This window comes from Melospiza melodia, chromosome 1 (assembly GCF_035770615.1).
Source record: "Melospiza melodia melodia isolate bMelMel2 chromosome 1, bMelMel2.pri, whole genome shotgun sequence".
NCBI classification, from domain to species: domain Eukaryota; kingdom Metazoa; phylum Chordata; class Aves; order Passeriformes; family Passerellidae; genus Melospiza; species Melospiza melodia.
Genome location: NC_086194.1, coordinates 103,327,504 through 103,354,030, shown reverse-complemented (window position 1 = coordinate 103,354,030; position 26,527 = coordinate 103,327,504). Strand labels below are relative to the sequence as shown.

At 38.2% G+C, this 26,527-nt stretch overlaps 1 protein-coding gene across 4 annotated transcripts in view; it reads left to right on the top strand.

The window, feature by feature from the left end:
- TENT4A (terminal nucleotidyltransferase 4A) overlaps nucleotides 1-26,527 on the top strand; it is a 57,775-nt gene that overhangs the window by 23,341 nt on the left and 7,907 nt on the right. For 2 of the 4 annotated variants that reach the window (XM_063163043.1, XM_063163035.1), the window contains exons 8-11: nucleotides 3,851-3,977; nucleotides 10,983-11,083; nucleotides 11,334-11,506; nucleotides 22,724-22,882. In XM_063163043.1, the coding sequence (XP_063019113.1) occupies nucleotides 3,851-3,977; nucleotides 10,983-11,083; nucleotides 11,334-11,506; nucleotides 22,724-22,882 (560 nt within the window). The remainder of the gene's footprint in view (nucleotides 1-3,850; nucleotides 3,978-10,982; nucleotides 11,084-11,333; nucleotides 11,507-22,723; nucleotides 22,883-26,527) is intronic. The other 2 variants (XM_063163062.1, XM_063163051.1) reach the window with 1 other exon arrangement.

The following is a 26,527-nucleotide window of genomic DNA, read 5'->3' as shown; positions in this document are numbered from 1 at the left end:
CTCAGAAATCAGAGACTGATCACTGTGTGCCAGAAGACGATAATTTGTGTGATTTGAGAACCAGGATTCCAACAAAGGTGTCAGAAGTTGGCACTTCAAGTGGGAAGCTTGTTGAGGTCCAGATTTGAGTTATCAGACTAATGTAGCAGTGATGAAAATTACTTCAATTTTGAAGTAATAATTTATACTTGGTCTTTGTACATAGTCTAAGATATTCCACCTTGAGTTAGTGTCTTAGGACAGGGTTAGCATTGTCTAAAGGAGGAGTTTCCATAAACATCTTGTAGCTGCACCGTTTCAGTTTCTCAAAGCACTTGTCTTTTTTGTAAAATATATAAAAAGTAAAAGCATTTATTAAGGAGAGCTGCAAAGCCAGGCACTCAGAAGTTTGTTCAGGAATATGTTGGAGCAGGGTAGATGATGTCATCTTGGAAGAGGTTTGTCTGGAGTTGGTCTAGTAGTATCCTGTCTTGGAAGACATAACTGTTGGCAGTTGACAAATCTTTTAATCTGTGGTTGTAAAATAAGCTTGTCACTTAACCCAGCAGACTGTTGAGGGGCTTGTTATTTTATACCTTTGCAAATCGGGTGATTATCAAGGTCCTCCAGTCATTTGTGATGCTCAAAACAGGAATCATTTTTGGTCCAGTTTCAGGCTGGCAGTAGCTAGAGTAGCTAAATTGCTACTTTTTAACACCAAATTTAAAACTTGGAGTTCTACCTGTGCATCTCCATTCATGAGGAAGTTTGTTTTTCATTCTGAATTGCTGTGGGCAGTAATGAAAGTTCTAAACCTTAAATGTGTTTCCTTGAAAAAGAGAATCTTTAACTTGCAGGGTTTATTATGCTTCATGTTGCTTGCTTCTGCATCTTGATAGGTCACAAGTATGGGAAGTAAATAGATTTGAGATTGGCAACATCTATGAGATTCTTTTCTAGCCTTAGTGGCTGCCCAGAATGATTCATTGGAGCTATTCAGTATCAGCTATTTATCATTAGAACCTGCAAATATATATGTTTGTGTGTGTGTATAAAACATTAGTGGTTATAAAAATACCCAGGTTCATTGAAGGTAGCATTTGAAAGAACCTCTTTAATGCTGAATGTTGCAAAAAGCTGTTTACTAGCTAATAGCTTTACATGAGTGGGTCTGCTGCAGTTCTAGCTCATGGTCTTACCTTTACCTTTTCAGGCCGTGTTCTTAAAACCGCTTCAGGTAAAGGAAGGCTACCTGATGGAGTGGTAATACTGATAGCAAGTGATGGAAATTTTGGACATGCTCCTTTAGGGATGAAGGCTTTGTAAGAAAGAATAAGGATTGAATTATACATGAAATCACACAGACCATTGTTATCTGCTAATGTACATCTGAGGATTGAAGTATGTATGATTTTTTTAAAGAGTGACAGCATTTGGGTTGCGTGCTTTAACTGATCAGTCTAGATTGTGACCAAAGGAGGATGCTCAGATATGTAAGACATGGTTCTCTAATGAGTCATCTCTCAGAAAAAAATCTGTTCAGGGCAGCAAATGCAAATGTGTGATCTTCTGGCTTCTTTAATATGTTGTTTTGTGGATTGGCTAGGGTCATCTTTATACAGATTTGACAGATCAGTTCACAGTAGCTCGAGCTGCAGCCCAAGTAAAAGCTCTGCAGACTGTAAATTGATTAAAACCCATTAATTCAGACATTTTTATGAATGAGTTACAGGTGCAGAATGAGGCAATCCAGGAGCCCAGGCATGGTATGGCATGAGCTATTCTGCCTCTCTTCTTAAGTCAGCTTCAATCAAGACTCAAACACAACTTCATTGATTAAAACTAAACTTCCCAAGTTTACTGTAATTGGTTTAGGGAAGGCTTATGATTTCTTTTGCTGGCACAACAGAGGAGGTAGTGACAACTGATGAAAGGAATAGCCAATATTTTGTGGCAGCCCTGTCTTCATTTTGGTATAACTTTATGCAGGATACATGCCAAATGTATCTGCCTAGAATTGGGTTAGACTAAACTAATAAAGATTCTTTGAGTGCACATTGAGTGTGTATTCTTAATTAATGTTATGTGAATTTATTGTATCAGTTAGGTTGGAAAAGAGCTCTAACATTAAGTCCAATCATAGATGGACTTTAATTTAGTGGTAGGTGCAATTATGTGTTTTTAGTATGCATTCCATTTCTGTATTGCTTCTCAATTTAATTATCTTACATATCTAGGTTTAGAATGTCATTATGTGGCTGGTCACACAGTAAGGGCTCTGAAAAGCCCTTACTGAATTAATCATTACTTTTTCAGTATAATTAACATTGTCTTCTGATTTCATGACCACTAAAATATTTTGGTCACTTTTCAGCCACCTTTGGAGTAAGTCCTTTTTGAAGTCTTCTCTGAAGAACATGTGTTTCCTCCTAGGTTCACTGTCCTAGGCCCACACTGATCTCTTTTTTTACTTCAGGATAGAGTCCAATAGCAAATAAACCATTTGGAGAGACTTCTGTAATAGTGGCTGCTGTATACCACAGTGCTGCATTCAGAGCAAGATACTCAGTTATGGCAGTAAACAGGAAGTATTTCTTGATTGGTTTTTATTTGACCATGTGAATTACTGGAAAAATTCTGTTTTCCCAAAATGCATTTATGTTTTCAGTTAATTTTCACTGATTATGCTTTTCTGTTAGAATGGCATTATGGTTGGGGAATTTTGAAAAGAATCTGTTTTCTACCCCTGGATGACAAATCTCAGCAGGTTTGTCTATAGTGGCTTGATGGACAAAACACTCAGGGGACTGAAGTGTTCCTCTGAAGTCAATCTCAGCCTTGTTGGAGTCTGTCCTCCAAAGGATGGATTCTGTCCTTTACCCGTCATTTTTCAAAAGCAGATTTTTCATGGGCTCTGATCTGATGTTCATATTTGGTGGTTCATCCCTTTCTAGTGTTCTCACAGCACTTCACACATCATTCTGAAGGAGGGAGCCTTGCACTGTAAGCGGTTTTCTACCCACTCAAGACCTAGTCCATATTTTATGCAATTTGAAAGCAGTTTTGTTTATGTTTCTTAAATTGAGTGCTGACAGTGAATTTTGATATCTGGTGCCAAATACATCCATGTTAAGCTCCCAAATGCCTTCTGCTAGTAACAGCAAGATTGTTCTAGGTATCAGATGGGTGATCTGTTCTCGTACATTGTCACTGATACAGAAGGTATACAATGCTCCTCTGCAGTTCATGTGGCAATAGATTTGGAAAGAGTTCCAGTTAAAATGTCACTCATTCCTAAAGTAGGGCAATTGAGAGTGCTACAAACTTGATCAAAAAACAGTACTTTAAAAGCTTCTGGAATCTTTTATGATAGATTTTTGAAAAACTGGTTTATCCTGTGGAGATAAATATCTGTATGTGCTGGTTTATTAATCTGTAGTTTTAATAAGGTTAAATAGGGTTTTCTGTGAGTGTCAGACATAATGAAGGTTACACAAATGAAATTTTAAAGTGAATTTGGCCTGCAGGAACTCTACTGGTAAGTGAGACATGATCCTTTAAGCTTGGTAGGTTCCCTCTGGAAGACAGCTCTAAGAGCTTTAAGCTGATCTCTGTGCTCTGTTTCTTTCAAGCACTATATACAGGTATTTTAGAAGTGGTAAATTGAGTGCATTATGTTAAGTGTCATTCCTAAGGTCAACTTCTTTTGCTGAAATAGGCACTCTTAGGTGTTCCTGATGTGGCTAGGATGGGATAACTGGTTTAAACAGAATTAACCTGTATTTTTGAGGCTTCTGAGCTTTAAGTGTGACTAATGTTTTGGTAACTGATATTAAAAAAAGATGATCTGATGATTGTCACATTATTTCAGGAAACGACGTTGGCAGAAGTTCTTATGGTGCCATGCAAGTGAAACAAGTTTTTGATTATGCCTACATTGTCCTTAGCCATGCAGTATCACCACTCGCAAGATCATATCCAAATAGAGATTCTGAGAGGTAATTAGTTCACTTTTTCAATATCCATTTGTCTGTGTAATCAGTTAGGAATGCTTGGTTCTTGATTCATAAAAGGAATGTTATTTATTGTTTAACTGTGGTTGTATTGAAATCTGCACAGAAATGTAACCTGCCCAGGGATATGAGAGTACAATGCCTCAATGTGCAGCTCTTAAATGAAGAGAGTATGATAAAATCCAGGATGAGTCCAACATTCTGCTTGAAGTATTTCAAAGGAGGGTTTGCTGGTTTAATGTTTAATATGATGCATGTATGTATTGTGGCAGAAAGAAATGTGTGTTATCAAATTACTTGTTTAGACAATTAGAAAACTAGACAGCAAGGCTAAGAATTTCCCTGGTTCTTTAATAAATGCCCCATAAGCTGTTTTAAAAGATTTGATATGTATTTAAGAACTAAAAAAGACTTAAAATACTATATTAAAAAAACGTAATAGAATCAGTTTAGTTTGATTGTATTGCCAGAATTGCCATTAAAAGTAGCATGCTTCTAGACATGCCATTTTTAATGCAGTTCTTAGTGTCTTTCATAGAGACACAAGCAGTACTTTGAGCTCTCACCTTTGCAATTTGTTTTTTGAAAGAGAGAGGAGAAAGATAATGAAGGCATGGCTGCCATGTGGTATTTCCATTCATGTGTCTGCTCTAGCACCTTTTGTTCTAACCCTTAGTGTCAATTTGGGCTAGATCAGAGGATGTCTCTTCCCTGAGACTTCCCTAAAACCCCAATGGCTTTGAGCTCCCTAGCTAATCACAGGGCAGGATGGCTGTAAGATGTCACATAAACCCTCTCAGTACAACTGCAAACTCTAGTCATGATGTAAACTTTCAGCATTAATGTCATTGGAAGGTGAAATAGTTTGCTCTAGTAAGTTTGCATCAAAGTGGACGCAGTCTTTCATTTGTGAGTTTAAAACTGACAGTACTTGAGGAGTGCCTGTAAATTCTTTAGGTTTTCAGTGGTACTAAATTCACAAAGGTTGAGACTGCACTGTGATGGAGGTACAGAAGGGGTATGGAGTGTTGCACTCACATTTGAGATTGTGGTCTTAAAATATTAAAGGTCACTGTTAAATGTGTATTGGCTGACTTTCTTGGTGCTGAATGAAACTTTGCTCTTACCTAAGTACAGGTAGAGTAACCTAGGGATTCCTGAAGTTTTGCTTGTCTTGGGTTGTGGTCTCCATTAACTTCTCTGTTTTTCTCTGAAGGATATAGTCATTCTCTTAGGAGGTGTCTGTATTTACTATAGGCATCAAAAAGTATACTTGTATAGCATCTAATGGGAGCCTCAGGTGTCATCAGTATGTGCCCTTTGCATGCACTTGTACTTGTTACTGTATCTGGGAAATGTTTGAATTTTGTTCACAACTGCAAACCTGTGGAGCAGTCCCAGCAGCAGTGTTCAGGCGTCGTGTCTGACCTGTCTGTGAGTTCTGAGCTGTCTGTGCCAGTGACATCTGAATCTCAGAACCCATCACGCCACTGGCTTGCAAGGGGAACAGCATGCAACAAAGTTCTGTATACAAATAGTTCCCCTAGCACCAGTGTTGTCAGTGCCAAAGGACTTGTAAGTGGATGATGAGCTGTTTGGCAGCAAGTTTGTTGCAGAAGTCTACATTCCATGTTTGATCTCAGTTAAACCTGATGTGCTTGGGTAATCCAGGTATGTTTGTGGATCCCTCTTCCTGCTGAAAGGCAGAGGGGTCCATGCTCTGTATAAAGACCTTTCTGGTGGCCTGACCTAAGGCCTGGCCATCTGGGAGTCTGTTGTCCTGATCCATTTTTTCCCCTGTTCTAGATTTGTTAGTAGGTAGGTTAAACTGTGGCATAACTGTAACTATAAAAAATGGGCTCCATTTAAGACCAGGGACTGGCTTCTAGTAGAACATGACATTCTACTAGAGGGATCAAGGCTAAATGAAGATTACTTAAAAGGATAGGAAGTTGCAGGAGGCTGAACTCCCCAGGCTGAGTTTATTCAGTTTTGTCCTAACTGGGGCTAGTTTTTTCCTATGTAGGATGGTTCTTGAACTATCTGATGGGTTTGAATTCATATTTCCTCTTCCCAGGAAAGGTTTCTGTGTACAGAATTCTGTTTTGTAGATGATGCTCAGTAGATTTCACATCTTTCTTGGTGATTGTTGTAGTTCTTTTTCAGGGTCAGTCCAACACAAAAATGTGTCTACATTAATTGAAGGCTTTCTAAAGAGTTGCTGCTTCTCATAGTCCCAATGGGAAAAAAAAGTCAGATAGTAGTCCTTCAGCAGCATTGGCCTTTTTCTTCATCATCTTCTGTGGTAGCAAGTCCCACAGAGTAATAAGGGATAGATTCACATCCCTCTTACCACCATTGTCATTCAGGCTTCTAAATAGAACATCTGAGGTGTAGTGGGAATTAAAAGCGATCTCCTATCATGGAAAAGTTTTTTTCTCGGTGGAAACAGTAATCAGCTGAATCCTGAAGGTAATTTTTACAGCTACAGAAATTATCTTAACACTATTTTGTCCTCAGTCAATCTTACCTATCCCCTTCTGAGAATGGTTTAGGAGAGCTTGATTGACAGTTTGGTTGATTTTATTAGAGCAAGCCGCTTCCTGTCATCTTGGAAAAAGGAGTTTCCTCTTAGGAAAATGAGACTGATCCATCTTGAACTTGTACAGCTTGTATGCAAGGTGAAGTTTGGTGTTGTCTTCAGCCAAGATGACTGAAAATTGTGATTGATGTCTTAATATTTAGGGCCACGGAGACATGAGTCTAGCTGTGAAATACAGTTATGGGCAGGATATCTTCTGCTTAAGGATTGGTGTTGGTATGTGCTTTGATCAGCTTTCATATGATCTTTGCCCCTAGCCTGTCTCTGGGAAAGAGTGTGCCATCTCAAGTGAGCTCACTTCTTCAGCCTGTGAGGAATGGTATTTTCACAGAATCATTGAGGTTGGAAAAGACCCCTGAGGTGATTGGGTTCAGCTGTTAACCCAGCCACTCCTGTGTTCACCACTGAGCCATGTCCCTCGGTGCCACGGTTACATGGCTTTTAAGTGCACCCAGGGACAGTAACTTCATCGCTTCCCTGGACACCCTGTTCCAGTGCTTGACAACCTGTCTGTGGTGGAAATTCTTTCTAATATCTAATCTGAGCCTTCTGTGGTGCAGCCTCTTATGCTTTCACTTATCATTGGTGAGAAGAGACCAATGTCCACCTGGTACAACCTCCTTTCAGGTAGTGTAGAGAATGATAAGGTCCACCCTGAGCTTTTTTTCCCAGGATAAACAACCTGGATCTTCTCAGGACTCGTGCTCCAGACCCTTCACCAGCTTCATTGCCCTTCTTTGGACTTGGTTTTGAGACCATTTTTCCAGTTCTGTTTCTTGATGAACCACAGGAAACCTTAGCAGATATTTGGCAACAAGCTCTCAATAAGCTCTGCTTATTGATTTGTGTTCATTTAAATAGTGGATTATCTGTTACCATCCTGTCCATGGCCTTTATATTAAAGTGTAGTTTCATTTTATGCCTTGCCCAGGCTAAGTACCTGGGTACTGTCTTCGGTCAGCTGTGCTGTTCTTTCCTTCTCAGTGTGAATCTTGCCTTGCATGAGATCCAGCAGTCCTGCAGTCAGAAGATGGACTTTTTGGTTTGACTGAAAACAAGTATCTCAATGCTTCTGTCATGTCAAGAAGTTGACCCAGCTTGTGGCTGATGATGGGTAGATCAGAAACATCAGGAGTTCATGTTTGGGGCAAGAGGGATAGAGCAGTACTGTATTGTTTCACAGCCCTAAGTTTTGCTGCTCTGGATGTGACAAAAATCCATCCTTAGGTTAATACTTAGTTTTGCAGATTGGGATGTTGGCTCACATGCTGGTCTGTCACATGGTTTGGTTAGGAATGTGTGCTCAGACTGCTTCTCTAAACAGCTCTGTAGCCACATTTGGGAAGCTGAGGAGGTAATATGCAATGAGGAATGGAAGACTTGGTTTTGCTGTCACTGCCCTTCAGTATAAATTAGACTTTGGAAATCTTCTGTATTGTGCTAGACGTGGCACAGCTGGATAAGGGAAAGACCTGTCATGCCAACAGGTCAGTTTGAGAAAGCCTAGGCAGTTTCCCTCTGCATGTCTAGCATTGTTACTTACAGGTGATGGTCTTCAAAACAACCATAGCCAGATGGAAAGTGATCTCTCCATCTCTGTGCTTGGAAAGTTGTTGGGTCTCTTTCTTATATAAAAAGTACTATAAATATGTAAAATATTATATATAAATATAGAAATAGATATATAGAAATATATATATAATAAACTAGTTCGGTAAATAGTTTATTCCTGGTCTAACTATATGATAATATTAAGGGAAAAAACTTAAAAGGGGCATCTTTCTCAGGAGATCTGATTTTACTAACCAGGTAACAGTATTTTTTTTATGTCTTCCAAATAAGCATATTTGAAGAACTGTTTGTCTCAGACATCTGTAGAAATTCTGGCCTCAGTCAAAATAAAAGCCCCAAAAGCATGACATTTTTCACAATAAAGGCAGGGTAGATTAATAGGTTTTTTTTTGTTCCTAAACATTTTCAGAAAATAAATCTAAGCACAATTTTCAAATGCTTATTTTAAAAAATTGTTCTTTGAACCCATGGATGTGCTTGAGTTCCATACATAGGAAATAGTGTTCTTTTGAGATCAATACCTGGTTTGATCACAGTTGCTTCCTCTTTCTTTGCTACTTTATTAAGTGTATGTCAGTATAACCTTAATCACCTTTCAGCTTCTCATGTCTCATAATGAAAGTCTTTAATTTTGCTGCACAAGCAATGTACCATGGATCTGCCTTTGGACTCCTGACCTTATAACTTAGTGAATTTTCTTTTTTCTACCTTTATACCAAAAGAGAGAGTTTAGAGCTTTGATCTCTGTGCCCTTTGAGAGGAACTGGTGAGAGTACATATTCCCCCATTATTCTGTGTGTGCAACTCTGCCACAATTGTTGGTGTAGCAGTCACTTCACCCATTTTGCCTGTTCTTCAGTATATTAGTCACCCAGTCTGATAAAATACTTCTATTGTTCATTTTCCTTCTGCTATATGCAATCATGACTCTTGCTTCACTTCCAGGACAGTGCTCCAAGAAGCATCAGGTTTGACAAACTCCTTGTATGTAATAAGCTTGTTACTCAGCCCATGTTCACTTTCTGGTGGTAAGACCACAGCTGGTGGTAGTTGTGAAATTTATGTGTAATCCTAGAGTAGAAGCTCAACTCTTTTTGAAGGCCTTCTCAGATGAAACTTTTTAACTGCAAGATTTCCTTCCCTGTCCTGGTGCTGATGAGACCCAGCTGGTGCATGTTTGAGTCCCATAGTGGCATTGGTCTTTTGGGAACTGCACCTTTAGGGCCACAGCTGAATCTCTGCAGTTTTGGTCATCCCCATCTTCATTCTGTCTCCTCTTGCTCAACTTACTCTTTGGGACTGAGAAACCAGAACTGCATTGAGTATTTAAAATGCTGTTATGTCATGGGAGTATACATTAACAAAATGTGATCCTGATTTATTTGTTCTTTTCTTAGTGTGCTCTGCTTAGCTATTGAACTGTGGTTCCCAAAGTTGATCTTTAATTACAACCCAGATCTTTAATTTCTGAGTGCTGAAAAGCACACCTATAATTCTGCGTGTAAAATTCAAGATTTTCTTTTCCAGCATGCATCATTTTATCCACATTACATAAATAGAATGGTGGATGACATGCATTCTGTCCTGGTGGCCCATCTGCAGCTGCACTTGGACTTGTAATTTAGATGATATTATTTGGTTCAATGTTTGCTGGACTGACTTTTTCAATCCTAACAGTAACATGTATTTAAAGTTGGAAGACTAACATGGAACATGTGATATTTGGTCTTGCATGAGATAGTAATTGCTAGGATAGTAGGAAAATTATTGCTACCTAAAGTGTTACTATGAAACCTAGTAAAGGTAGTCTAAAATATATTAGGGTTTTGTATGTCCTGCCTTCCCATTGTACACCTGAACTAAAGCAAAATTCCAGTACTGATACAAGGTACCTTTATGATGTGAAATACAAAATGAACTTTAATGTAATCATTGAAGATTATTGAAAATAACATTATCTGTTCCACAGTGGTAATTTTGCACAGCCCATTTTTGTACAACAGTAATTTCTTCATGTATGTTGAGTGTGGAGTTTATAGTTAGTATTTCAGTGACTAGTCTCTGATGAAAAGAAAGCTTGAAAATTTATCTCTCAAACAAGAAGACTCAAGAAGTATGATTCAAATAGCTGAATGTTGGAAAAGTGTGTTAGAAAAACAGTACTTTGTTGATAACTGGTCACTGTTCAGCAGGACCAGGTAAGTTTTTTCTCGGAGCCTCTCACTGTTACGAGTTTATTGAAATTCTGCATTGTTTTGGAGCCAGTCTGTTTCTTGTTCCACTACCTCACAATCCATGATACTTCCTTTATAATTGTGGGGGTCTTATCACCTTATAAGTTGTTTTGTAAATCCAGAAGCAAGGATTAGTGAAGGTCTCTGTCTCCACACAGCCAGTTGTAATGCGGGGATGTTTTCTGTCTTCCGTACATCCCATACCTTTTTATAATCCAGATTCTGTGGAAAAACTTCCTGTATGGAGAAATACAAGAACAATAAATTGCTTTTATCAAATATACTGTTATCAGCATGCACATTCTTTATAGTTAATATGCATTCCATTTAGAAATACAGAGTAAAAATCTTACCTGTGTGTCACTGCTTGCATGTTAGTATGGTAAAAGAAAAATAATATGAATATAAGTGGTGCTTCAGTGGATTAAATGGTGTGCTAAAAAAAAAAAAGAAGGTTCAAAAAGAGTTTTTGGTTAGGGATATCTTAAACTGACTTTTAGTGTAATTTGGTAGCTTGTTAAAATGTTTGCAAATATGTAACCATCAGTCTTTGTTTAATACTTAATTGAAAAATTTTTTTAGCACATTAGGTAGAATCATCAAAGTGACCCAAGAAGTGATTGACTACAGGGCCTGGATTAAAAAGAAGTGGGGGAGCAAAATTAATTTATCACCTGAACTTGGTAGGTATAGCAGGAAACCAACTTAAAATTTTTTCTTGACTTTGATGTAATTCAAAATACTCATGCCTTGAAATTAATCATTCAGATATACAGGAAAAAAATAAAAGGAACCTGTAACTTTCTAACCCAAATTAGTTTTTTCTGAGCCTGTTTTTCAGTTAGCTTGTTAAACTGCAGCTCTTCTTAGACTTCAAGGCCCATGTGTTTGTGTTCTGTGCTCTTAAATGATACTTATGTTTTCTGTTAACAGATAATAGGTTGAAAATAAGAGACCCAATAGCTCTCTGCAATGGAGAACAGCAGCAGAACAGAGACTCTGAACCATCTTACAATCAGCACTTGGCATTGTCATTGGCCAGCACACAGCAGTTATCCTCTGGTTCATCTGCCTCTTCTGTATCATCTCTCTCCAGCAGTGACATTGTAAGCTTTTTCTTTTAATGGGTTAAACTAGTAAGTAGCAGAGATTATCTTCAAAGCCTCAATTGATACAGCAGTATATATAACAGTTAATGGGATACTGTCCCTAAACTGCTACAGCAAAACTGTCATGTCCTCTGCTCAGAAACATTACTGAAATCAAATTTTTTTGTTTATTAATTAAATGGGTCTTATTTCCATCCTAAATCTTTGGTACCCTTTGTGGTAAAGTTAGATGTAATGAAATATAACAACTCAATTTAACAGTAGCTAATTAAGTAGAAGAGGAGAAATGCCTTCTTATATTCTTCCATTAAGCAAAATCTTTCATTGTCAAATTCTGGTCCTTGTTCCCCATACCTGAAATTGAACATGAACATTATATTGTGCTGTGAGGGTGAATAATACTCATTATTTTCAGCCAAGCAGTCAGTTCATGTTTTAATGGTAACAGGGCACTTGAATAAACTCTTGTCACCTTCCATATTTTAAAGTAGTTGCTGGGCTTTATTATAACTTCCTGGAAGAGGAGGCTGCAGTCTCTTGAAGTATGTTCTCAGACTCTTTTGAGGTTCTGCCAGGTGGTTTTGTTTTGGTGTAAAGTTAAATCAGTGCAGATTACAAAGCACAGCACTGTAAGGCATGAGCAGCTCATTGTGAATCTTCTGAAGCATTCTGTGTTGGGTAAAGGCATTGATGGAAGGAGATGTAATAGGCAGTCACCTATGACAGTGAATAATGAGATGATGCTGAGAGGTCCAAATACCTGTTTCTTGACTGCTTTCAAAAACTAATCAAATATGGAATTAAAAATTGGGAATTGTATTTAATAAAAATTTAGTAACTTTTGAGGGACAAGCACCTCCTATATATGTTCCGGTTACTTTCTGTAATTACTTTATGCTACTGTTCTTTTGGGCTTGAATTGCCTCTTTATGCCACCTTCAGTAAACAGGACAAATGTTTTAGTTGTACCATCTGGCTAATGAGCAAAGAACAGCATGATACTTGCCAGTGGTACTATTAGCCATGCTCCTGGTTTAAGTATATCAGTGGAAAAGATTTTGCTGTAATAAATTTTATGAAAAATGCAAATATTTGCTTATTATATTGGGAGTGCAAATATTGAGTGGCGAGTTATGAACTCCCCTTAGTCCTGTTTAGCCTGATGTTGAAGGTGAAACTTCATTGCTTGATGCCAGAGAAATTAATGAAAAGTGAAAAGGATCTCAACAAGATAGAACTGAAATCTACTTGGGCATTCACAAAGTAGAAGGAAAAGCTATGTTTTCAAAGAAAATAAAAAACCATGTCCATGTCCTTGTGAGAGAGGCCAGGTTATATATTGGCATCATGTCCTTCGCAGACTGATAGAATGTTAACTTAATTTGGAATGGAATGGCAGGTTTCTAAAAAATGACTGATGAGTTCATTCTACTCTTACTTGGGCTTGTGAAGAGGAGAAAGTTCTGGCTGAGCAGTCCTGAGCTGCACCTGATTCAGGAAGAGAAGCCTATTCTGCCATACTCAGGTGATCTGTGCCATGATCTGGCAAAGGGCTGTGCCCAGGTTGCAGCAGAGGAACATCTGGCAGGTGTGACAATTTGGTATTTGTGCCAGAACTTCTGGTGCATTATTAATAGGCATGATGTGATGAGCTTTTCTGTCAGCTTCAGAAGAAGGTAATTATCAATATGGTGCATCTCATCACTTTAGAGTTACATGCAGTGTTACCTCTGATCTTGTGGAAGGATTGTTCCTCAGGAAGGATTCTGTAATTATTTTAAGTTAAATAATCTGAAATTTTCTGGTACTGGAAGACTGTGAAAGCAAGGTATAGGTTTTAAAGAAAATGCAGGTGATGAGGAGAGCCCAGAGTTACAGCTTGCTGACCTCTTCCCAATAATTAAGGGTTTATTTTAATAGCAAGATATGCTCCCTATGTCACTATTAACCTTAAGCACAAACTCTACAATAATAGATTGTTCCAGGAGGTGTGTTTTTCATGACTGCAGAATATCTTTTGCTGTTTGTGAGATTCAGGATCCTATCTGTTAAATCATAGGCGCTAGATAGCGTAGTTGCTTTTCTATTTACTGCTGAAGTTTCACTGGTAATGGTGATCAAGCGGTCCTTTCTGAGTTCTACTTGCCAGTATAATAGAAGTCAGCATACTTTAGGAAGAGGAAATAGGCTTGAAAACTTGTGACATTACTTTCTCACATTGCCCCTCTCCAGCCATCCACTGAAGTAGTTATATTTTGAAGTCATCACATCGCTGTTGGCTGGTGATAAGTCTGGAGGCCTTGCATATATTTGTCAACATGTCCTGGAAGCATGTCCTGGAAGCAATATTGGCAGTATATATTGAGAGTGCAGGCATTATCAGAGCAGTGCAGTATTGCTCACAGGGATCCTAGAATTTTTATTAAACCCTATAGTTTAATAGTTGGTTGCAATACAGCATGCTGTTTGGTTTTTAAAGATTTGCTTCCTTGGAGTTCTGACAGCATTACAGGTTTTGCATCAATAATCTGTAAATATGACTCAGCAGCTGAATGGGTAATTGTTCTGGTGTCTTGGACTTATGGGTCTGTCAGCTAAAGCAATCGTTATAGATTTATTCTGGCAGCAGGAAAACAGAACAATAAGAAGGAGCATGTTTTTCTCAAGACTGGATTGTCATAAACCAGAGCTAACATTTAGAAGTCAGCCTCTCAATGTCTGTATATACTCGGAAAAATGGAAGAAAATAAGAGCTTACAGTTACTACCCTGAGTTCTCCATACTGGTGGCAACTTTTTAAAGATGAGAACTTAAGTACCACTGAGGAACAAGAGAACTGTCTTCTCAAAGGACAATCTTCTCTTTCCCTATATATTTTAGATTTATGTGCTTTTTCTCAGCACACCATCTGAAACTCAGGAGGATGTTTACTTTCATCTTTGCACATCTAAGACTAGCTTGCAGGAGAACATGCTTCTAGACCATTGTGTGTCTACACAGCCCAGAGTTAAAAACTGAATATAATGAGACCAGATCATAATTTTAACAAAATGTATCCTTTTATGAATTTCCCAAAGTACCAAAGCTATTTACAAAATGCCCTAGTCTAGCACTCTCTGGTCAATGAAATTCTAGTCATGCTGTCTTTAGTAGGTGTTCTAGCCAACTGTAAAATCTTAATCACAAAGGACAGCTCTTCAAAGGGCCAGTAAATTTTGGATCAAGATGTGGAAGAGAAGCCTGTCTTTGGGTATCACTGTTAGTGGGAGAGCTGTTCAGTTGATGGGATTGTCCTACTGTACGTGTCAATACAGAGCTCTGACTCACTCAGTAGTATTTCTAATACAGTTTTGTGCGAAATATTGAGCACTAAAATTCCTGCCATGTTACCTTGGTTCTGTGAAGAATGTAAATATTGGTGATCAGGAGCAAACTAAAGAACATGTATTGAAAAACCTTATGGATACAAGGAATCTGGTTATCAGAAATATCAGACCATTCATATATTTTTTCAATTATGTTAATTACCAAACTGATCTATGTAGTAAGTCTCTCTCAATGAAGCTTTCTTCTGATTTCAAATGCCTTACATTGCCCTGAAAAAAAGCAGGTATATTCTTCACTCCTGCAAACAGGTAAGTTGTATAATGATGCATTCCTACACAATCCAACAAATGTTGAAGTGAATAATGGAAGATGTTTTATAAATGTCTTTGCCATCAAGGACAGTGTAAAGTGTCCTATTTTTACTTCATGGAAGCCAGAGTCAAACTGTTTAACTACAGAAAAGAAGCTCTGGCATTAAAAAAATCTCACCTTGGTCCTGAGTTAGGTGATTGCTATGAGAATCTGAAACCAGATGAAATGAGCTATGTTCAGCCCCAGCTCTCCTCTTGTTTTGGGTAGCTACAGATGTCAGTCTCACAATCAAGCAGTGACCAAATTCCTCTTGAAAATGCTATGTTGGTTGGGGTTTTTTTCCGATGTGCATTTTTTTCATTCTGGACCTGCACTCTGTAACTGGTGACCAGGATTTCTTGTTGCTTAAGCATTGTGGAAAAATGTTTTTCATTAGCTCAGGAAGTCCTAGAATAGTGCTAGAGAATATGTATTGCCCGATCAACAGTCTCTGCTAAGTAAGAAATAATCCTTGGTATGTCTTTGCAGTCTCATTTTGGTCTGGTTTGAATTCTGGTGCTATGTTCTGCAGTTCTGATAATGTTATGCCAAATAAAGCTTAAGATTTTATGTGACAGTGATGGCGGCATATCAGCAGCAGATAAAATGGCTCATAGGAAACTCTTAAAGCCCTTTTCTGTTACTTATGGATGTATAATGTCATATCCAGTCCATCACAGAAACTCCAAGTTGTCTTAGAAGTTTGTTTCTACCAAATTTCATACACCTTATCTCAGTGTTTCTGGTGATAATATTGTGTAGCCTTCTGTGATGAGATCATTTCGTGAAGACTTCTGAGTTCTGCAGTCATGCCAATGTAGTTAAAGTTTCAGTGAACAAGGTACCCCTGTAGTCTGGCTTTGGAGATGACACAATCCTTGCCACTTTTTAACATTTACAATAGCTTCTTTCAGACGGTTCTTGAAATTAACTGTAGTCCTATCATCAGAATGTCAGTGCTTGATCTGCCCCATCAGCTCAAGGATATGCTGCTGAGCAGAACCTTCAGTGTTCTGTGAATCTGTCTTTTCACTGTATTGAAGTATTTTGTGCTCACTACCTTGATTGGATGCTTACATTCTGAGACTAATATAAAAATGGGACTGATAAGAATAAGACTCATTGTTCTTTCAGTTCTACTGAATGCATGCAAGATCCACACTGATTTTTGGAACTGTTACTTGCTTTACAGTAATGGTGGTTTAGTACTTGAACTCAACATGCCTAATGAAGTTATCAACCATCTCACCTTCCTTCCTATTAGCCAGACTAAATGTCAGTTTATTAGCAGGAGCTGTTGTGCTTCTGTATTCACAGAGAGGTGATAGAGTATATGACATATCTTGTCTGGATAAATGCTGTGCTTTTAAAAAGTGATTAAATTTTCAGGCATTGAGGCATGCTTCTCTTCAGTAGAGGGACAGACACTTCAGAATACGTAACAGCTCTTCTTGAAGTCTTGTTAAATCCATTGTAATGACAGATTAATTTGTAGAGTTGCAGTTGAAATTGTGTGTATAAGGAGTGGGGGCAAAAGGAGGTTGCCTAATAAAATTCTCAGCCTTGAGAGCAGGAGCTACACAGATTTTTTTCTCTTCTTTTTATGTGCCTATATATTCTCATGTCCTAACCAAAGTAACTGTTCAAATATGTATGAATAGTTGATCATCTTTGTGTCAAATAATGCAGGTTTTGTCTTAGGCTTCTCCCCTTCCTGAACAAATACAAGTTCTTTAAAAAGCCTCTCTTAATGTTTGACCTTCAGAGAGATGCAAGTGCTGACTTGCAGGCAGCTTGTCTTCAGATAAAGCAGTGAGCAATACTGAGTGCAGAGACACAGACAACCTGGGGTTAACTGGGGAAAAGCATTTAATTGACATTTGATTTGGGGCATTTAAGAGTTTAGGCCCCCAAATCCTTAGAAGTGCCATTATTTTTTCTTGTACTTGCTATGCAGATTGTGAACACTTCCTGTGGATTAGAGGGGAACAGATTTTTCCAGTGTTGCTTTTGGCTATTTTACTCTTTCACTATATGGCCTCGTGTTTGTTTTTGAAGTTTTTAACCTGTATCTCTTACAGTGTGGAATTTTATACTGTCTCATGCTTTTCTTCAGTTCCTCTGTATCAGTTTCTTGAGCAGTCTCTTCTCCCTATCTGCTTGAAGTAAGAGTAAATTTCTGCAAAGCTGCAGGAGGCACAGTTTTGAATACAAAATCCTAAAGTAATTTTATTTAATAAGTTATTCTAAGCAGCAGAGGATGTAGAGAGAATCTGTAATTCAGCAAGTAAAGTGGGATTTTACTGCTGTGAGGTCAGTGAAGTAAGGAGAGGAGCACATAATTTAAGAGTTGATTTCAGACTCGTTTCTGATGCCAAATTCTAAGCTGTAATCTTGCATATCTAAACATTCCCTCCCATGAAAAAAACCCACAGAAAAAAAACCCTCCCATGAAAAAAACCAAACATGCTAAGCCATTTTAGCATGGAAGAAAACCTAAATTCAGTATTTATAGTCTAGTATGGCGCATGATCACCTTTCATAAGGAGTCCTGTAATTCAGTGCATAACTTGAAAGTTAAAGTGGAAATATTTTTATATTGTTAGCAATACAGACCAGTTGAAAGCCTGTGAAATAAAAGTATTGGGGCAACAAAGGAAGTTTTAAATTATGCACTTTTGGGACCTTTTTGATTTAAGATGGCTTATCTGAAATACAGTGAGTATTGACAGAACATGGAATAAGCTTGCAGTCAGGCCTCTCAGGGTATGAGGTATGGTTGAAGGGCTTGTGTTTAATCTGGTACATGCTAATTAGATAATGTTTTCAGTTGTCTTTCTGTAAAACAAACACTAATGCTTTTGGAGTATGCATATTTTTGTTTGCTTGTGTATCCTATATTCGTTCATTTCTCCCCTTCTGTAATCACAATGACCAAGATCTTTTGTTTTTGCAATGAAAGGCAGAAAAATCAACCAATTTCACCTTAATTCAAGATTTACATTGTTTATACGCTGGACAGTGGAAGTGGAGCAATTATATTGATGTAAATTCTCTTGTGACCTTCCATAAAAGTGGAAATTTTGTTTGTCTCCATTCTACTTTATTTACACCATAGTTGAAGTTATGGCTCCACCTACCAAGAAAGGAAATGGCACACTGTGGAAGAGATGGGATGAGGGCAGGGGGTGATTATACAGTCACCTTTGGAAGCACGGTGGTTTATCAAGCACAGTTTAGTACACTGGAGCTTAAGCTATTTGAGTGAGAGCATGCATTGAAGTTCTTCTTCTGTACATGCCTTCAAACTAGGAAATGTCTGAAGTCCTCTGGTGTTGCTTTATGTTCAAAGGAATGTGGTTTTGCACATTGCTAAGCAAATTCAGTAATAGGATGTATTTGCTAGCCAAATTTCCTTTCATTAGCTACTCCTGCTTTTCTGCACTGGTGTTCACTTACTCCTGTGGTGAGCTGATTCAGAAAGTGAAACTAGTAAGAAGGTGATTACTGTTTCTGTGGTTCACCTCTGTGAATTAGCACATAACAATGTCAGGTGCTACGACAGGTGTAATGGAGAAGGCTGGAATGGGAAAAGAGGCAGAAGGAGTAAGACTGGCAGCGCTCATCGGTTAAATCACTGTAATTGTAAGTAAGGAGAGGAACATTTGAAAATGTACAGTGTCAAGTGTTAACTATAAACAAGAATTTTCAGTTCTTTGCCTTCAAAGATGGAAGAGAGTTTTTACTGAAATAGTCATTGTTCTCTCACAGCTTCCAGCTCCTGAATGTTGTGGGAAAGAGAAAAAAAAATTGTTAATTAGTGGAAGAAATTTTGAGGGTGGAAACAATAAAGATCTTTTTGCCAAGACTTTTGTAGTTCATTCTTAGAGATGAGGGTGAAAACCCAAACTCATCACACTATCAAGAAACTTGCATTCTATTGTTTTACGTTTTTATTTCTGAGTACTGACTTTAGGATAGTTAGACTCCTTTAGCATTGAGCCAAACTTAAACACACTGGGGTCATGAATTAATCTTATGCAACTTCAGCTCTTAGGAAAGCATAGTCTTGAAAATGGAAAGCTCTAAAATGGTAGCTGAGTTGTTAACTGAGAAGTTACCAAGTATCTTAAGCCTTGAGTTATTAATGGAATTGAAATAAAGTCTTATGGCCAGACTGAGTCAGTAATGAGGTTTTAGCAAGAAAATAATCTCTTGGTGATGGGGTCCTTAGTCTTAAAATGGGAGATGCATTATGCGGAAAAGTAAATTGTTTTACTTTGTTTTCATCCAATGTCAAGAAGAGAAGCCTGGATTTAAGTTTTTAATCTTTTGTATGACCACAATGTTTCACTGTTTCTGTCTAGGCAGAAGTTCATCAGTAATACTTGAGTTTCTAGGTTTCTTCCATACTTTCTGTTTCTCCAGCATTAAAGTAAACTAGAGTCCGCAGTAATCAGGGCTGTGAGCAGTAGAAATCTTCCTTCTGCATGCCAAGTTCTTAATCAGGAAGTTGAAACTGCTTAAAGAGCATGTTCCCAGGAGGATAAACCTGCATCTGTTAATATTTCTTGGTTTCCAAAAGGATATCTTTAAAAGATATTTTCCTTGCAGGATGAGGTACTGCTATGAGGTGCAGTCTTGTAGCTTTATCTCTATATTATCTGCTAAAATCAATTGAGGGATCATACCCCTTTAGTGAACATTTATCTCTTTTAATGTGACCTCTGTAGCCCTCACCCTAGTAATGGTCAGAGCTTCTGTCTTCCAGACAAAAGTGTGTACCTAACGTGTCGAAAGTGTTACCTCCATGTAGGACTTGTAGGTCATCTGAACTTTGCATGTTACACTTAAAAATCTGGTCCAGAAGACCAAGAAAGATTTAATCCTTCAGTGTAGGCTGTGCTTGTGGAAAATCAGATTTGTTCACATTGGGCTCAATTTTCTGATCCAAGTTTAATCTTTCAGTTTAAGAAGGGTAATACTGCTTTTTATGGAAGTGTTTTCATGCTCTTAAAAAGTTAAGAGCATCAAAATATCAGTAATATAAGTCAGTCAATATCAACTCCATACACTAATGCCACTGGCAATCCAGGATTGCCTTGGAAAAAAGATATAATCTGCCTGTATGAGATGTGCTTGAGTAAATAACACTTGAGGCAGAAAAACATACCTTTTAAAAATTATAATAAAATAACACAAGCTTAGTTTGTGGTGAGTTCTATTCTTAATTAAATGTTGTGATGCTCTTTTCTCTTCCATCTGCTACTCTTTTGAGCAACTTTTTGTTGCTTTAAAGCCCCTTAGAAATCTCATTAATGAGAAGTGTCCCATCTGAGTCAGGTATGTGAACCTTCAGGGATCTAATTGTATCTAAGCAGAAGAGAAAGAAGAGATCCTTTGAATGGAGACACTAAAATTGTTCTTGGGTCAGGTTTGTAAAGGCTGCATGGCAGACTTGCAAGTTAGTTTGGCTAGACGATCAGATCCCTTTCTCCATCCCATTTGCTAGCTCATGGGTACTTGTGAGCATGCTTAGAACTTGTCTCTTCATTTCCCTCTCTTCTCATTAGCTTTTTAATAAATTCCATGACCAAAAGTGTCCAAGGGAACTCATCTTTGTGGCAACCTTAGCCTGTTACCACAGTGTTGATACTGTAGGCTTGGACAAAGGAGAAAAATGCCACCTAATCCAGGCATCAACTAAGCTTAATTTTTGGTCAGTGCTACAGCATGTAGTTTCCCTCTATGATGAACATATTTATTAAAGAATAAATATCTGATCTCATAAATAAGAAACTTTCTGCACAGATTGTTTTTACAAGTATGTGTCTCTAGTGAATTCATTGTGCAGTTATCTGCTTCAGGAGGCATACTGTAACTTTTATCACCAGTTGAACTAATGGGAGAGCAATTCCTTTCTTTTAGGTCTTATTTTTTAGTAAGCACAACTTCATACAGACCAATAAAAGACTGGTTGTTCTAACAAATTGATTTTATTGAGGACTCTTTCTACCATGAGTATTCAATTCAGCTGAGATGCAAGTTTTGCTTTGTGGTCGCTCATTGCTTAGGCTGCTCAGTATTCACAGTTGTCAGTCTCACTTCTGTAATCTTCCCCAGGAAAAGCTTTTAAACAGTCTCTTGTTTCTGTTCTTGAGCAGCCTATTCTCTAACTGAAGAATCTAATTTAGAAAACAAGACCATTTGAGGGCAAGTAGTAGTGCTGGAGATCTATTTAAAGTTTATGTGATTTAAGTGAAGAGTCTTTGCTTCCAGGCAATTAATCTTTAGAGACAGAGCAATAGAACGCTTCAGTAATTACTTCAACAGTAAAGATCTGTGATGACCTGAGCCAATAATGCCTTTTAATGTGGTAACTTCTAAACTACTAATTGGCCAACCGTCATCTCTTGCTATATTTTGAACCTAATAGCTGGCAGTGGAAAAAGCAACAGTGGTTTGGGATAAAGAATAGGTCTTTCCATTGTTTTTAAGTTCACAATGCTTTGAAGTTAAGAATGTGGTAAAAACCAGCAGTGAAACGTAGGGGATGTTACTTCTGCCACTATGTTATGGCTGAAAAATAAGTTTTACAAGAGTTTTTGTGTTCAAAGTTGTTTTAAAAGGCTGTAGCTTGCTTTCCACCTTTCTCAACTTAGAAAATAATTGATCATTTAAGAACTCAGGTAGTTGGGTATTTTCAGACTTCAGAATTTCCTGCAAAGCCCTGGATCTGTGTTTGCCTCCTTGCTGTTAGGTGCTCCAGACGCACAGTACTTTAGCATCGCTAATATGTTTGCTTAGGATGCATCTGAGATTGCAGGTGATCAGGCTGGAAGGAGAAGGAGTAGTAATCAGTGATATCAGTTTCATTGCAGTATCTTTTCTTTTATCCTCTATCCATCTTGCTTTCCCTGAAGAACTATCCCTCAGATTTCAGATGGAAAGGGAGGGGAGCAGAACTCCCTGAGAGCAGTAGCATGTGTGTATACTGGTCCTGAGGGGCAGAGCATCAGCTTGTTTCTTGGGAGGTGGAGCCCTAACTTTGCTGTTGCTGGATGAAGTGGGAGAAGATTGTGACAATTACAGTGAGTAACTTTGCCATGTAAATCAGTACACTTCGGAACACTGTTCTGAGGACGGAATCTGTCATGACAACTAAAATTCTTGCCCTTCTATCACCCAGAGTGTTGCTGTTCTTGTTCTGTTTTTCCCAGCTTTAGTTCTTATCTTGTAGTTTGAATTTGTTAGAGACATAACTTTGACTCTAGATTTGTGCTGACTGGAACTGACTTGTGATTGCCATAGACCTGTTGACGTTGTCTTCTTAATGGACATTCAATTAAACTTTCGCTAGATATATAAAATAAACATAGTGCTGACTTTTGTTTTTTTTTTTTTTACTATTGAAAATTGTTATGTTTTACAGTATTCGCTTGAGTTGATATTTGGGTGCATTTTCACGTGCATAGCCTGTATATACCGTACTTTCTGTAAAGTTGCTTTTCTTTTCCCCTTTTTCTCTGCCAAAAGGAATCAGATACACCACCTTGCACAGCTCCTAATGTTTACCAGTTCAGTCTTCAAGCACCGACTCAGCTTATGGCCAGTTTAGCACCCGCATTGCCCCTGCCAAGTGGTAAACCCCAATCTGCGCCTCCGAGAGCCCTGATAGTGGCCGCCAGTAATCAGGTATGAGCCAGCAACTCTGTCACACTGCAGCTGCAGCTCATCTGTGCTGTCAGTCTGAGGATAGCCTTCATAGAGCATGTGCTGAGCTTCATGTGGTCATCAAAGTACTTACCTGCTGTGTCACAGCTCTGGGGAGAGCAAAGGGTGGGAAAGGGTTTGCAGTAGAGGAGCCCCTCCGCAGCACAGACACCTAAGAGTAAGTTAAAGGAGTGTCAGGTGTCTGACTCCTTGTATTTGAGAATCCTGGTGCCCAGCTGGTGGGATATTTGTAGATTTTTAGGCTCTTAAATTTCCACCATCATATAGATGGTGGAGCTATAAGATGGTTTTTGAATTTTAAGGAATTGTACTGACCTTTCTAGGCTTATTTTGTTATCTTGATTTTGAATTATTAGATTTGGTTACACTTGTAATATTCTGTAATACATTTTAAAGGTAGAGAACAGAAGATTAATTATGGACATGTGCACAACGTTTTTTACCAAAAATTAAATGTGTGCATAATTGTGCTGGGACCTGAATGTATTTTGGCTAATATATGCATTCTGGTACAACCTCAGTGCCTCTTTCTGCAGGAAAACAGTCCCTTAGTCTTGATAATTACAGCTATTAGTCAAACATGCTTCACACGAGGCTTAATGCAAATTGTGAGTTGCCTGTGCTAACAAAACAGTGAGCTGGTTTCTTTGAAACTTAGTTTTGGTCAGGTTCTCTTCCAACTTCTCCAAGTCCTTCTGTCAGAGTTCTTGGGAATCAAGGCCCAAGAGATTTTCAACGTAATGCCTTTTTTTAAATTTGATTCAGCACTTACTTCATGGATCTTCACTGGACACTCTCCTATTTGTCCATATGTCTGTTCCTGGGGAGCCCAGACCTAGGCCCAGCACTTCATGTGTGACCTCACCTATGCTGAGTAGAGAGGACATGATCACTTCCCTTGACTTGCCTTTGGTTTTAAGCTTCTAACTGATTACACTGATTCTTCCCCTCCTTTCTTTCCCTACTGCTCAGTGCCACCTAGGCAATACCAGCTTACCTGCACAGGAAATGTATTAGTGAGAAGCTAATAGAATAATATATTTCTATTATAATGTCTGCAATTGAATATTCACTGGCTAGTGAATACAGTCCAGTCTGAAACTTCAGAAGGCTTTTTAGAATAAAAGTGGAGAGTTATTTTAAGTTAAACTTCATCTAAAATACAAATTTAGTGTAGATTATTCTTTCCTTAACAGCTCTGCTTTTCTGAAGTGCCCTGGAGCTAGTTAGGAGGCATGCAGTTGTTAGTACAAAACAAGTTGGCATTCAGAGTGTTTCCCAGAGTTGTGAAGAGACAATGTGTTGTGTGAATTTTGGATGTCTGCTGGAATTCTGAATCCTGGAAAACAGCTGCTTTGTAGCACTTTTTCTGGCTTTCTGTTCCTTGGCTGTCCTTTCAAGTGATTGTTAACTGTTCTGTTAGTAGTTTTATAGTACTTAAATGTTTAAAAGCAGGAAATTTTTTTTGGCTTTTCTTAACAAAGATGTGCCTTTGAGAATCACATTAAATCAGAAGAATTTCTTGCTGCCTGTAGTTTAGAAATGGGATAATAGACTATTTGCATTGAATTTACCAAAAGCTTATATTTTGTGAAGTAGAAGTGGGTTTTTTTGATAAAGTTTATGATTGAATCAGAAGTGGGAAATGAAATCACTTTACCCAGAATACTGTAAATATCTCCTTTCCACTTCCAATTTTCTGGAGCATGACTGTGCTAGATTAGGCTGGTGGCTTTTCTTTTGAGTTGATGAGACTCGGCTAGCTTATAACTCTTTAATAGGTGCACTCTACCATCTTAGAGGACTCCTGCCCTGATAGATTTGCACATGATTTCTTAATGCTTTCTTAAAAGCAAATCTTCTTTCATATTCAAAAAATTTTGAAAGGGACTCATTTGTCTGCATGATGTCTTCAGCTTTTCCCACCTCAGTTCAGCTTGGAAAGCTGTCCCTGGGTGTTGAATACAGCTCTCAAAAGCAGGAGGTGCCAAGAGCATTTAACTGTATTTTGAACAAATTACTGCCTTCTAGGCAAGTTTGCTGCTGTTAAAGCTTCCTGCTATTTTCATTTTTGAAACATGTTTGGTGTGATTGCCAATTCTATTTATGTACTGCATAATTAATTGGAGAATTTCCAGGTAGTTCAGGGACTGATTAAGCTCCTGGCACAGGTCTGTGTGCTTTTCAGGATCATTATCATCCATCATTTTTCCAAGGTAATAATTTTCCTACTCTGCTGACAGCAGTTTGAAATTTTACTTGAAGTTTATGAAGCAGTACTGCCCATTAGAAATAAGCAGAAAAACAGGTGCTGAGACGCATGTCCAGATGAGTAGAGGGGGCAGAAATTGACTGGTAACTTCCCAAGGAGAGGAAGGGACTACATTCCCTGTTGCTACTTGCAGATAAGTTTAATTTTCATGCTGGATTGCTCTTCACTAGGTTACCAAAATGAAGACAGAAGAAATTTCCTTTTTCTTAGGTCAGAAGAACTCTTTCATTTAACTTTTGAGATGCTTTCATTTTTCCCCCAAAGGGTTGTATTTTGATTCTAAAGTATCTAAAGCCAGCAAGCACCAGTCCCTCTGCTGCACTGGCTGGCTTCTAGTGTGACTGAGGAAATCTCCAGTGAAGATCAGTGGTGTCTGATTGGGAATATGTTTGTTGCTATGGAGACAACTAGGAAGTGAAACCTGAATGTCAGTGCTGAAATACCAAAGACAAAACCTGTAAAGGGACTTGCAGGAGTGCGTTCTTTTTTTTCAGATTCTTTTGAGTTTGGCCAAATAAGGCAGAACATTTAAACTTAGAAACTGCTTTTTTATATTGCATTATAGACACTTCTGTGGCTAGCATACTTTGTTTCAGAGTTTGCTTTTATCCAGAGCAATTGTTAATGGTGTTGCTGTGTCTCACTAGTACTGCTGATACTGCTTGTATCTCTGATATTATTTCTGGAAGCAGCATGGCAAACAAAATTGGTCAGGGACTTCAGTCAGAATTTCTTTTAGATGAGTGCAAACTGTCAAGTGTAGCTTACTTGGATGAAGGATAAGTTTGTAAAGACATTTTAATTCATGTCAGTGCAGAAGTGTGCTGAATTCCCTTTGTATATTAAGATACTTCAGTGTTTTCAGTATGTCAGCTTCAATTTAGAAATGACCTGATTTGTTCAATGGCATTTTTAAGCTGTTTAGGTACTGAAGGCTTCTTCATTCAACCAAATGACATTTTTGTTATTTTTTTAACTTGAGAATGCTCTCATTTAGGGTGGAGTAATTTTTCAGTGTCCAGGTGTTTTCATAGGAAGTAGGCTATGGTTGTCTACTTTGGAAACAGTTTTGATTCTAAATGACAGACTCCTCTGTGTGACAGAACATTGTTTGGTTTTTAACACATGCAGAACTTAAGGGAAGGTGTCTTATTTCCTTTTCTAAGGAAAGAGGAGAAGGAAAAACTGAATCTGATTTTCAGAGGTTGTTCAGCCGAAAACAGTACTGGAGATTTTTCATCTAGTTTCCCCTGTACTTACACAGTCTTTGTGTGGTGTCATCCTTCCATGTATGGAAACTGACTCAGCCTGAGCAGACCCTGGATGACTTAATC